Below are 12,751 nucleotides of genomic sequence, written 5' to 3'. Positions count from 1 at the left end.
TTGTATCCCATACTAACTTTAAGCGGATGTTTTCACAGGGGCGCCACCAGCTTCGCCGAGTTGCTCAGCTTTGGCCTGCGGCGAGTCCGGTGCCTAGCTGGCTGGAAACAGCTGTGTCCAGCCCAGGGCAGACCCTGGCCTCTTCTCACAGAGGTCACCCCTGCAGGCCGCACCTGCAGCGCTGTGTCCAGTTCTGGCCCCCACAATTCAAAAAAAACCCAGAAAAACAACAAACCGAAAAAAGACACAGACAGACTGGAGAGGGTCCCGAGGAGGGCCACAAAGACGATCAAAGGGCTGGAGAACCCGCCCTATGAGGAAAGGCTGAAGGAGTTGGGTCTTTTCTCCCTTGGAGAAGAGAAGGCTCAGGGGGGACCTCGTCACAGCATGCCAGTACCAGTACTTAAAGGGTGGCTACAAAGAGGCCGGAGGTGCTCTCTTCGCGAGGAGCCACATGGAGAAGACAAGGGGCAACGGGTACAAGTTGCACCAGGAGAGAGGTTTCATCTCGATACAAGACAGACATTTTGTCTCAACGCTGGAGGTTTTCAAGATGCGATTGGACAGGGTGCTAGATAATCTCATCTAGGCTCCCTTTGCCACAAAAGGCTGGGCCAGACGATCTTTCGAGGTCCCTGCCCACCTGGGCTGCTCTAGGATGCTACGATTCTTCAGCGGATCACCGTTTAATAACCCTTTGCTCTCTCTGGTTTGGAACAAAGTATCAGCAACATTGCCAGCGAGGCGAGACATAGATTCCACCAGGCGCCAGAGACCTCCTAAACCTACGGCAATCACCCGGTCTCTCTGAATGTATGAGCCATGCCTAGCTGCTTCAGAATTCCCCCGCCCCCAGAAGCGGGAACACCTTCGGGATACCTTAGGGAGTTTACACAGCCAGAACTTCTCCCCGGGAAGATTAAATAAAGGCGAAGGCCTCGCGTTACTTACGCGCCCGCATCACCAAACTTCACCCCATTGCTTGGGGATACAGAAGAGATGAAGACGCCTTCCAGTGGGCGTCTCTGGTGCCTCAGTAACACGGTGTTCAAGGGCAACGAAGGATCGCCCTGCTTTCATGTGCCCATCTCCCTTTTTTAAAAGCCATTAAAGAAAGATGAAGGTTGCCGTCTCCCCGCGATGTAGTTGTAGTTTGGCCCTGGCTGGGATGGAGGCGACTTTCCCCATAGCAGCCCTCACAGTGCTATGCTTTGCAGTTGTAACACACCACTGTTTTGACTACTGCTGAGCAGTGCTCCCACAGCATGGAGGCTCTCTCTCCAACCACCCCCAAACTCCAGAAAGCTGGGGGTGGGCAAGAGGTTGGGAGGGGACAGAGCCGGGACAGCTGACCCAAACCGACAAAAGAGATTCCACTGTGCTATGGGAAGCCCCACAGCTGCCATTCAGACCGAGTGTTTTCCCCTACCATATCCCTCCTCACCAGAAAAGGGATAAAGTGCTCCAACAGGAGTTGGATGCTTCTCCAACACACTGCACTGTGCCAGAACCACCCAAAACCACTTACGCTCCACAGAGACACCATTTTAACTTGCAGAACTATTTCCCTCAGTAAGACGCTCAAGACAGAGATGATATCCCCATGCTAAATCTTTATTGTGCAACTGCTGCTCAAAGCCTTTGTTACCTTCCACAGACACACGTCACAAAAAATGAGACATCGACAGTGGCTAGACTGACGGGCAACAGACGAAATCCATTCAGTGGCGATTCGTACGCGTGCGGCAACTCTTGCGGTGCAAAAATCTTAGCCAGGCGGCCAGCCCAACTGACGGCCACCCAGAATATGTAGATGTACGTGACAGACAGGCTGCCCACCCTCGGGCCCTTCATCCACAACCATCCGGAATCCATCGGTCAGGCCCAGGTGAGCAGCACGCTTCTTCCCAGCGGACATTAAATGCCCAAGAAGCTGGAGAAAGGAAGTACAAAACCGTAAACAAATAAAATAAAAAGCCACACACAAAGAGGGGAGAGGGCAGGAAGGGAAGGAAGGAGAGCAGAGAACCACCCAGAGAAACCAGTTAGCCAATTCCTAGCAATTCAACCACTGCGCTTCAAACTACCGTCTGTCCGCCTGCAACCGACATTTTCCAAGCAAAGCTACAGAGACCGATTATGCACACTAGGCGGTGGGGGGGTGGGGGGGGGGAAGAGACGTGCAATTTCTGTCAAGCTACACAGTAACGGACTACAAAACACCCACAGAAGCTAAGCTCGTCTCCGGGTTAAAGCCCCCATTGTATCTTCGGGCAACACAAGCAGTTCTGGTGGAAAATAAACTTCAGGCTGCCTTTTGCGTGGGTTCACAAAGTCCTTGAACTTGACTTGTATAGCTCAAAGCGAAGCATCCAGCACCTCTCAACGGGCTTTGCCCTTCCTCACCCCGACCTGCCAAAAACCCCAAGCCCTCTTCGCCCTATTAGAAGAAGTACCACTCCTCTCACTCTCACCCATGACAACAGGCATCAGACTGCGCTCCAAAGCGACACCGCATTTTGCACCAGAAGTACGTACCCAGGGATGAGCATTGCTTTATATCCCTACTTTTAGTCAAAAAGCTCAATTCCGTTACAAGCTAGAGGCAAAAAGGTTACAGCGCCAGAAAACCCAAAATAGCCTACCGCGCCCTATCAAGAGGGAAAGAGTCTAGTAAATTAGGAACTAATTACAGGTACAGTTTAGCATACAGAAAGCTTCCCCAGTACTTACAGATTCACCAGAACCTTCTGCTTCAGATAACCTGATAATTGGCTCCTTAGGCATGTCTAGGAAAAGCATCGGAGCTTGGGGTGAAAGATCGCAGAACACAAGGCACTGGAGGAAGAGCAAACAGTTAAAACGTAATTGGCTTCAGAGAAAGGCAACAGCTTAAGCAAATCAATATGCCCCACTGAACTCGTGCAGAAGCAGGTTACCGGATACCCCAAACGCAAGCCGAAACGTTGACTTTTCTTACGTGATATCAATACTTTCTATACACAAAATGCAACGTATTTACAGAGCCCCCTCCAGAAGCAGGATTCAGCATGCAAGATGATGGGGGCAAGGAGACGGGCCAGGACTTCACATTAGCGACCTCCAGTATGTTTTGATTTGGGTTCACCATTTCCTAAGCACTTTTTCCATTCGATGTGGTCCACGCAGAGGCAGGAGACAAAGGGCTTAACTCAATCAGCAAAGGATTCGGCAAAGTGGAAGATCAGCGGCCATTTGTTTTCCATGCTACAGGGAGCTCCAGTATTGAGCAAAAGCATAATCACAGGAAGCCTGCAAGTGCAGCGTACCAGTCTGTCTTCTACATTGCACATAAACCCTACCTTCAAGAGCAGAAGACATCCCTAACAGTTAACCGTCAGCAGTTTAATAACAAAATGATATGGGATACTAACTTAAAGTTACCATCGTGTAGGTAAGGGCTGCTTTTTTCCTCCCACACAGTCCGAGCAGCTCACTCGAGTTCCTAGCACATCGTGGTGCACCAGCATCCGTGAAACTTGCAAGCATGCTGTTATCACGGCCCCACCTCACCACAGCAACGAGATCTGGGAAGCTTTTGCAGCCTACAGAATGACTGGTTTCTAGATTTGTTTTATTTGGTTTTTTGGGTTTTTTTATTTACGAAAAATAAGAAAAGCTGTAATTCTTTGCTTTAATAATCCAGTTCGGGGCTTCAGAACCAAAGCCTTGCACAGCAGAGCTGTGAAATCCCTATAACGCTATTACGAGGCACATCAGGACCTGCATTTCTCCTATGCAGAACTAATTCCTTACGGTCGCTACGCGGACGTCCACTGTTTACACACCCCCCCACACATCTCCACCCCACCCCCCCAGCCGAATCCCCGAGGACACTGACTGCGTGTGCTTAATCTACGGTTTCAAGACTATCATCCTACACGAGGCAGGACCGCTCCCATCCCTCGGCAGCAAACTTTGCACGACTTGCAGTGCCAAAGGGATATCACGCGGCAAACGTCTGCGGCTGCCACCAAGAGCGTTACCGTCAGAGGCCCTCCTCTGCGCACGCGCGCACGCGCCACGGTGGGGCTGGGAACCGAGGCGAGCCGGACAGCACCAGCAACCCAGTACGCGCCGCGGCAGCCGGGGGGGGCACCGAAGAAGCGCGATGTTTTAGGGATGGTGCAGTAGAGAGCGCCACAACCCAGAGAGGCCCCGCCCGTCCCCCGTCCCTCCACCCACCCTGCCGCGCTCCCGGGCACCGCGCAACGGGCCCTCGGCTCAGGGTGCCTGCGAGCGCGGGGGACGGGGGGGAAGGGAAGGGAAGGGAAGGGAAGGGAAGGGAAGGGAAGGGAAGGGAAGGGAAGGGAAGGGAAGGGAAGGGAAGGGAAGGGAAGGGAAGGGAAGGGAAGGGAAGGGAAGGGAAGGGAAGGGAAGGGAAGGGAAGGGAAGGGAAGGGAAGGGAAGGGAAGGGAGACCGCGCACAGAGCAAAGCCGCGGCTACCTCCTCGTCCTCGCAGATGACGTTGGCGGAGAAGCGCCTTCCCGAAGACAGTGGCGGCGCCCCAATAATCTCGTCAGCCACGACAACGCCCCTTGTCGCCCCCGCGCTTCCTCCACTCGGCCAGGCCCTCCGCGGCGCCCATTGGGCCGCCAGATCGCCGCCGGCCGATCCCGCGTCTCGATTGGCTGTCTCGTCTGTCGTTTTCGCTTGTCCCCGCCCCCCTGGCGGGGCCGCCCTCGTCGACCTGGTGCTTGCCGGGGCTCGGGGAGTTTGCGTGCTCTCGGGGCGCGGAGGGATCCGACCCGGGGGCGGAGGGAGAAGACGTTGGCCGAGTCCGCGGAGGGATCTGCGCCGTGTAGTGCTGCGACCCTGTGGGCGGGCAACGAGGTCTCACAAGAGGCTGGTGTAGCTAGAAGTACTACTTACTGTTATTTATTACCGCAGCAAGTCCACCCCAAACGTGCTTGTGGCTTTTTGGCGCTGCTCCCTCCAGTCACATGACTGCTTTTGCCAGGGCAGGGCAGGCCTTAACTTTTCAGAACATTTCGCAGAGCCAACAGAAGGTGCTCTAAATTGTTCCCTGAAAGCCCCACTTCAATTGCAGCCGTTTCTAAGCTGCACGCCTCCCGGGAGAAAATAAAATACAAAGCGCGTGTTCAGCACTGGTGGCTTGAGGGCTGGAGGGCAGATCAAGATAGGACTTGCGCTAAGCTGGGTAGGAGGCTTTTAGAAAAATAGGCAGAGCCCCCAAAGCTGCCCGAGGGTGGTCTGTGGTGCCCTGCACCCCCGGGGAGAGCGAGCAATTCGATTGCTCTACACAACTGTAGTGTAACATACATAAACCCTGCTTTCCTCTGTATCGGGCTAAGGATAGCCTTAGCCTTCTTTGCGGCAAGGGCACGTTGTCGGCTCGCGTTCAACTTGGTGTCCACCAGGAGCCCCCCACGTCCTTTTCTGCAAAGCTGCTTTCCAGCCAGTCGGCCTCCAGCATATACTGGTGCATGGGGTTGTTCCTCCCCAGGCGCGGGACTTTGCACTTCCCCTTGTTGAACTGCACGAGGCTCCTGCCTGCCCATTTCTCCAGCCCGTCGAGGTCCCTCTGGATGGCAGCACAACCCCCTGGGGTATCAGCCATTCCTCCCAGTTCTGTATCATCAGCAAACTCGCTGAGGGTACGGTCTGTCTACCCATCATCCAGATCATGGATGTGGGAACAGTGATCGCCAGTGAAAACGGAGGAAAAAAATCGTCTGTCTGTAGATCTCCTGTGTTATTTATCGGGGGGGGGGGGGGGGGGTGTGGTGTGGTGTGTGTATGTAGTGTGGTGTGTGTCTTTAGTCTTCCTTTTCTGACCAATGCCCCAGTAGAAGCCCTTCCTACGATTCTTCACACCCCTTGCCAAATTCAGCTCCGGCTGTGCCTTAGCTTTCCTGATCCCATCCCCACGCACCCGGGCAACATCCCTACATTCTTCCCAGGCTGCCCGTCCCCGCTTCCACTGCCTACGCGTTTCCTTCTCGTGCTTCAGCTCGACCAGAAGGTCCTTACTCAGCCACGTTTGTTACCCGTGCTGCGCGCGTTGGCGTAGAGACGCTTCAGTTGGGCTGTCGACCGCATCGCCTTTTTGGAGGATCGCGCCCCAGTTCCTTTGCGGCATTTCTCAGGTGTTCCCCTGTTGGTTCCTAACGCATCAGCAGCCCCTGGCTCTTCTCTGTTGCTCAAAACTCCATCCCCTTCCCCCGCCGAGTCTAGTTTAAAGCCCTCCTTGTGAGTCTGGCCAGCTCGTTGGCGAAGCCCCTCTTGCCCCGCTTGGTCAGGTGAACCCCATCAGCTGCCAACAGACCTGGCTTCTCAAAGGTAGATCCATGATCACAGAAGGCAAAACCTTGAGCATGGCACCAGCTACGCGGCCAGGCATTCACCTGTTCAATTCGCCTCCTCCTTCCTGGACCCCTTCCTCTGACTGGGAGGATAGAGGAGACCACCACCTCTGCTCCTGATCCTTTTAACATTGCTCCGAGGGACATATAGTCTCTTTGGAGGGTTCCAAGTTGCCTCGTCAGACCCTACACGGAACAGTAGGAGCGGATGATAATCTGTAGGGTTCACCAGGCTCGGCAGCCTCTCAGTGACGCCACGGATGCGAGCTCCTGGTAGGCAGCAGACTTCTCTAGAGAAACCGTCTGGACGGCAAATGGGTGCTTCGGTGCCTCTCAGTAGGGAATCTCCAATTACCAATACCTTACGTGCTTTTCCGGTGGCACTGGTTCAAATGCGGGTGGGTGGTTGGGTCAGCTTTGCATGGCTGGCTTGTCCTGGATCCTGTCCGTTACTCGCGTGCTCTTCAGTCCCCAAGCCCAGAGCATCCTGTCTGTTATGTAGGGACACTTCAGGAGAGGGGGGAGGGTTCTTCCTTCTAGCCCAAGCACAGACAAGCGTCCAGCCTCCTTCATCTCGTGAGTTACTTGCGTCAGTCAACTCGAGGTTGGATTCAGGCTCACCTTCCTCTTGCGCAGCCTTAAGGCTCGTTGCGACGGACCGCTCTTGAGCTCGGAGGAGGTGACCCTCCAATATTAACCAGCTTCCTTGGGCCCCTCTTCCCTCCAGGGCCCTATCCCACGGGACGCCTCCAAGCAGATCCCTGAAGAGGCCAGAGTCGGCTCTCCTCAAGTCCAGGGTTGCGAGCTTGCTTTTTACCCTCCTCTCGGGATCCTGAACTCCGCCATCTCACGGCCGCTGCAGCCAAGGCTGCCTTTGGCCTTCGCATCCCCAACAAGCCCCTCCTTGTTGTTCAGCAGGAGGTCCAGCAGAGCACCTCTCCTCGTGCTTTTTCCCCATACTGCGCGTGTTAGCGTGCAGGCACTTCAGAGAGGCACCCCAGCACGTTGACTCCCTAGAAGGGGCTCTGGGGATTTCTCCATTGATGCCGTGAAAAGCCGGAATTGAAGACTCAATAGTTGGCAGACTGTTAAGCAGGTATTCTTTATTGCGGCGCAAAAAATACAAAAACAAACCGAGTCTTTCTTGAAAAAGGGCATACTTAGAGAACGTCAAAGTCCTTATAATACTCCTATTCTACCCGTAAGCAAACATCGATTATTAGATAAAGATGGGGACTCAGAGTATAGATTTGTTTGAGATCTCCGCACTGTAAATGAACATGTTATTTCACCACATCCTTTAGTCCCTGACCCCAGTTTAATTCTTACTCAGATACCTGTGTGCGCTTGTGGTGAATGACTTCATGGACCCCAATCTTGTGCTTGATCAGAATCATTTTATTGTTTAAGTGAATACCTTATATACTAATACAATAGTTACTAGAGCCAATGAGCTTTGGATTCGTGGCTTTGCAAATGCCAGTTCACAGTTGCTGTTTTCCAGGATCTTTTGCAGCTGTTTGTGTGAAAACAGCTTATCTCCTGAGAACAGAGAAGGGAGGCGCAGGATGCGCTTATCTTTCAGGGTCATGAGACAGTGCTGTTCTGTCTCAAATTATATGGTTTCCCACATCTCCCCCTTTTTTGTTTAGCCAGATGCTGTTGATAAGAGCTGACATAATTCGCCCTTCAGCTTGCTACCACTTTCTCAGAGGCCCACACAAACTACTATACTAAAAACAGACATAGGAACACAAATGCTAATAGAAGACATAGAGATGTGAAGTGCATACCATAACCTGCTGGGTGCAAAGAAAGATCAAATTAACCTGAGAATGATACATATTGATGGCAAATCTGTTACCTAACATATGGGTGTAGATTGATTTACTTGCGAGAACCCAGCACCAAACCCAACATACCGGTTTGGCTGGAGACTGGGCTGGTAAGCGGCCAAAACTGCGCGAACACGGCAGAAAATCTGACTACGAGTCAACCACTTTACGCTAGAAATATGTGCGGCCATCAGGGTCCGTTGAGCTCTCCCTCCACAGCAGCTGGCTGCGCGGCGGCGATCTCCCCTTGAGTAGGGACGCCCCCCAAAGGTTACCCCTCGAGGCCGAGAGATCCCTTACCTGACACCAGGCATTGATGGGTTGGTAAGTGACCTTTTTTTGCATGCATCTAACATGCAAGATATGTACAAGTAAGCTTACGCGATCATCTTTGTATCCCATACTAACTTTAAGCGGATGTTTTCACAGGGGCGCCACCAGCTTCGCCGAGTTGCTCAGCTTTGGCCTGCGGCGAGTCCGGTGCCTAGCTGGCTGGAAACAGCTGTGTCCAGCCCAGGGCAGACCCTGGCCTCTTCTCACAGAGGTCACCCCTGCAGGCCGCACCTGCAGCGCTGTGTCCAGTTCTGGCCCCCACAATTCAAAAAAAACCCAGAAAAACAACAAACCGAAAAAAGACACAGACAGACTGGAGAGGGTCCCGAGGAGGGCCACAAAGACGATCAAAGGGCTGGAGAACCCGCCCTATGAGGAAAGGCTGAAGGAGTTGGGTCTTTTCTCCCTTGGAGAAGAGAAGGCTCAGGGGGGACCTCGTCACAGCATGCCAGTACCAGTACTTAAAGGGTGGCTACAAAGAGGCCGGAGGTGCTCTCTTCGCGAGGAGCCACATGCAGAAGACAAGGGGCAACGGGTACAAGTTGCACCAGGAGAGAGGTTTCATCTCGATACAAGACAGACATTTTGTCTCAACGCTGGAGGTTTTCAAGATGCGATTAGACAGGGTGCTAGATAATCTCATCTAGGCTCCCTTTGCCACAAAAGGCTGGGCCAGACGATCTTTCGAGGTCCCTGCCCACCTGGGCTGCTCTAGGATGCTACGATTCTTCAGCGGATCACCGTTTAATAACCCTTTGCTCTCTCTGGTTTGGAACAAAGTATCAGCAACGTTGCCAGCGAGGCGAGACATAGATTCCACCAGGCGCCAGAGACCTCCTAAACCTACGGCAATCACCCGGTCTCTCTGAATGTATGAGCCATGCCTAGCTGCTTCAGAATTCCCCCACCCCCAGAAGCGGGAACACCTTCGGGATACCTTAGGGAGTTTACACAGCCAGAACTTCTCCCCGGGAAGATTAAATAAAGGCGAAGGCCTCGCGTTACTTACGCGCCCGCATCACCAAACTTCACCCCATTGCTTGGGGATACAGAAGAGATGAAGACGCCTTCCAGTGGGCGTCTCTGGTGCCTCAGTAACACGGTGTTCAAGGGCAACGAAGGATCGCCCTGCTTTCATGTGCCCATCTCCCTTTTTTAAAAGCCATTAAAGAAAGATGAAGGTTGCCGTCTCCCCGCGATGTAGTTGTAGTTTGGCCCTGGCTGGGATGGAGGCGACTTTCCCCATAGCAGCCCTCACAGTGCTACGCTTTGCAGTTGTAACACACCACTGTTTTGACTACTGCTGAGCAGTGCTCCCACAGCATGGAGGCTCTCTCTCCAACCACCCCCAAACTCCAGAAAGCTGGGGGTGGGCAAGAGGTTGGGAGGGGACAGAGCCGGGACAGCTGACCCAAACCGACAAAAGAGATTCCACTGTGCTATGGGAAGCCCCACAGCTGCCATTCAGACCGAGTGTTTTCCCCTACCATATCCCTCCTCACCAGAAAAGGGATAAAGTGCTCCAACAGGAGTTGGATGCTTCTCCAACACACTGCACTGTGCCAGAACCACCCAAAACCACTTACGCTCCACAGAGACACCATTTTAACTTGCAGAACTATTTCCCTCAGTAAGACGCTTAAGACAGAGATGATATCCCCATGCTAAATCTTTATTGTGCAACTGCTGCTCAAAGCCTTTGTTACCTTCCACAGACACACGTCACAAAAAATGAGACATCGACAGTGGCTAGACTGACGGGCAACAGACGAAATCCATTCAGTGGCGATTCGTACGCGTGCGGCAACTCTTGCGGTGCAAAAATCTTAGCCAGGCGGCCAGCCCAACTGACGGCCACCCAGAATATGTAGATGTACGTGACAGACAGGCTGCCCACCCTCGGGCCCTTCATCCACAACCATCCGGAATCCATCGGTCAGGCCCAGGTGAGCAGCACGCTTCTTCCCAGCGGACATTAAATGCCCAAGAAGCTGGAGAAAGGAAGTACAAAACCGTAAACAAATAAAATAAAAAGCCACACACAAAGAGGGGAGAGGGCAGGAAGGGAAGGAAGGAGAGCAGAGAACCACCCAGAGAAACCAGTTAGCCAATTCCTAGCAATTCAACCACTGCGCTTCAAACTACCGTCTGTCCGCCTGCAACCGACATTTTCCAAGCAAAGCTACAGAGACCGATTATGCACACTAGGCGGTGGGGGGGTGGGGGGGGGGAAGAGACGTGCAATTTCTGTCAAGCTACACAGTAACGGACTACAAAACACCCACAGAAGCTAAGCTCGTCTCCGGGTTAAAGCCCCTATTGTATCTTCGGGCAACACAAGCAGTTCTGGTGGAAAATAAACTTCAGGCTGCCTTTTGCGTGGGTTCACAAAGTCCTTGAACTTGACTTTTATAGCTCAAAGCGAAGCATCCAGCACCTCTCAACCGGCTTTGCCCTTCCTCACCCTGACCTGCCAAAAACCCCAAGCCCTCTTCGCCCTATTAGAAGAAGTACCACTCCTCTCACTCTCACCCATGACAACAGGCATCAGACTGCGCTCCAAAGCGACACCGCATTTTGCACCAGAAGTACGTACCCAGGGATGAGCATTGCTTTATATCCCTACTTTTAGTCAAAAAGCTCAATTCCGTTACAAGCTAGAGGCAAAAAGGTTACAGCGCCAGAAAACCCAAAATAGCCTACCGCGCCCTATCAAGAGGGAAAGAGTCTAGTAAATTAGGAACTAATTACAGGTACAGTTTAGCATACAGAAAGCTTCCCCAGTACTTACAGATTCACCAGAACCTTCTGCTTCAGATAACCTGATAATTGGCTCCTTAGGCATGTCTAGGAAAAGCATCGGAGCTTGGGGTGAAAGATCGCAGAACACAAGGCACTGGAGGAAGAGCAAACAGTTAAAACGTAATTGGCTTCAGAGAAAGGCAACAGCTTAAGCAAATCAATATGCCCCACTGAACTCGTGCAGAAGCAGGTTACCGGATACCCCAAACGCAAGCCGAAACGTTGACTTTTCTTACGTGATATCAATACTTTCTATACACAAAATGCAACGTATTTACAGAGCCCCCTCCAGAAGCAGGATTCAGCATGCAAGATGATGGGGGCAAGGAGACGGGCCAGGACTTCACATTAGCGACCTCCAGTATGTTTTGATTTGGGTTCACCATTTCCTAAGCACTTTTTCCATTCGATGTGGTCCACGCAGAGGCAGGAGACAAAGGGCTTAACTCAATCAGCAAAGGATTCGGCAAAGTGGAAGATCAGCGGCCATTTGTTTTCCATGCTACAGGGAGCTCCAGTATTGAGCAAAAGCATAATCACAGGAAGCCTGCAAGTGCAGCGTACCAGTCTGTCTTCTACATTGCACATAAACCCTACCTTCAAGAGCAGAAGACATCCCTAACAGTTAACCGTCAGCAGTTTAATAACAAAATGATATGGGATACTAACTTAAAGTTACCATCGTGTAGGTAAGGGCTGCTTTTTTCCTCCCACACAGTCCGAGCAGCTCACTCGAGTTCCTAGCACATCGTGGTGCACCAGCATCCGTGAAACTCGCAAGCATGCTGTTATCACGGCCCCACCTCACCACAGCAACGAGATCTGGGAAGCTTTTGCAGCCTACAGAATGACTGGTTTCTAGATTTGTTTTATTTGGTTTTTTGGGTTTTTTTATTTACGAAAAATAAGAAAAGCTGTAATTCTTTGCTTTAATAATCCAGTTCGGGGCTTCAGAACCAAAGCCTTGCACAGCAGAGCTGTGAAATCCCTATAACGCTATTACGAGGCACATCAGGACCTGCATTTCTCCTATGCAGAACTAATTCCTTACGGTCGCTACGCGGACGTCCACTGTTTACACACCCCCCCCACATTCCGCCCCCCCCCCCAGCCGAATCCCCGAGGACACTGACTGCGTGTGCTTAATCTACGGTTTCAAGACTATCATCCTACACGAGGCAGGACCGCTCCCATCCCTCGGCAGCAAACTTTGCACGACTTGCAGTGCCAAAGGGATATCACGCGGCAAACGTCTGCGGCTGCCACCAAGAGCGTTACCGTCAGAGGCCCTCCTCTGCGCACGCGCGCACGCGCCACGGTGGGGCTGGGAACCGAGGCGAGCCGGACAGCACCAGCAACCCAGTACGCGCCGCGGCAGCCGGGGGGGGCACCGAAGAAGCGCGATGTTTTAGGGA

At 52.6% G+C, this 12,751-nt stretch overlaps 2 protein-coding genes across 2 annotated transcripts; both read right to left on the bottom strand.

The window, feature by feature from the left end:
• Positions 1 to 1,593: 1,593 nt before the first annotated feature.
• Positions 1,594 to 7,524, bottom strand: LOC142365499 (adenosine 5'-monophosphoramidase HINT2-like). Its single transcript, XM_075446320.1, has 4 exons — positions 7,501 to 7,524; positions 4,487 to 4,855; positions 2,734 to 2,838; positions 1,594 to 1,933 (listed from the first exon to the last, which is right to left on the bottom strand). Exons 1-4 carry the CDS (start codon positions 7,522 to 7,524, stop codon positions 1,769 to 1,771), a joined length of 663 nt encoding a protein of 220 aa, XP_075302435.1. The 3' UTR covers positions 1,594 to 1,768.
• A 2,661-nt stretch (positions 7,525 to 10,185) lies between these two features.
• On the bottom strand, positions 10,186 to 12,412 carry LOC142365572 (adenosine 5'-monophosphoramidase HINT1-like). The gene is made up of 3 exons (XM_075446454.1): positions 12,016 to 12,412; positions 11,326 to 11,430; positions 10,186 to 10,525 (listed from the first exon to the last, which is right to left on the bottom strand). Exons 1-3 carry the CDS (start codon positions 12,118 to 12,120, stop codon positions 10,361 to 10,363), a joined length of 375 nt encoding a protein of 124 aa, XP_075302569.1. The 5' UTR covers positions 12,121 to 12,412; the 3' UTR covers positions 10,186 to 10,360.
• Positions 12,413 to 12,751: the final 339 nt, after the last annotated feature.

The sequence above is a fragment of the Opisthocomus hoazin genome, chromosome W, assembly GCF_030867145.1.
Source record: "Opisthocomus hoazin isolate bOpiHoa1 chromosome W, bOpiHoa1.hap1, whole genome shotgun sequence".
In the NCBI taxonomy this organism is placed as follows: Eukaryota; Metazoa; Chordata; class Aves; order Opisthocomiformes; family Opisthocomidae; genus Opisthocomus; species Opisthocomus hoazin.
This window is presented reverse-complemented; position numbering and strand designations above follow the sequence as displayed.

Coding starts and splice junctions, on each gene's coding strand:
- LOC142365499 (XM_075446320.1), bottom strand. CDS start 7,524: ATGCCCTTTTTCAAGAAAGACTCG. Junction 4,856..7,500: donor CCTTTTTCAAGAAAGACTCG/GTTTGTTTTTGT, acceptor GCCCGCCCACAG/GGTCGCAGCACTACACGGCG. Junction 2,839..4,486: donor TCATCTGCGAGGACGAGGAG/GTAGCCGCGGCT, acceptor CTCTTCCTCCAG/TGCCTTGTGTTCTGCGATCT.
- LOC142365572 (XM_075446454.1), bottom strand. CDS start 12,120: ATGCTTGCGAGTTTCACGGATGCTGGTGCACCACGATGTGCTAGGAAC. Junction 11,431..12,015: donor CAGCCCTTACCTACACGATG/GTAACTTTAAGT, acceptor CTCTTCCTCCAG/TGCCTTGTGTTCTGCGATCT. Junction 10,526..11,325: donor CAGAAGGTTCTGGTGAATCT/GTAAGTACTGGG, acceptor TCCTTTCTCCAG/CTTCTTGGGCATTTAATGTC.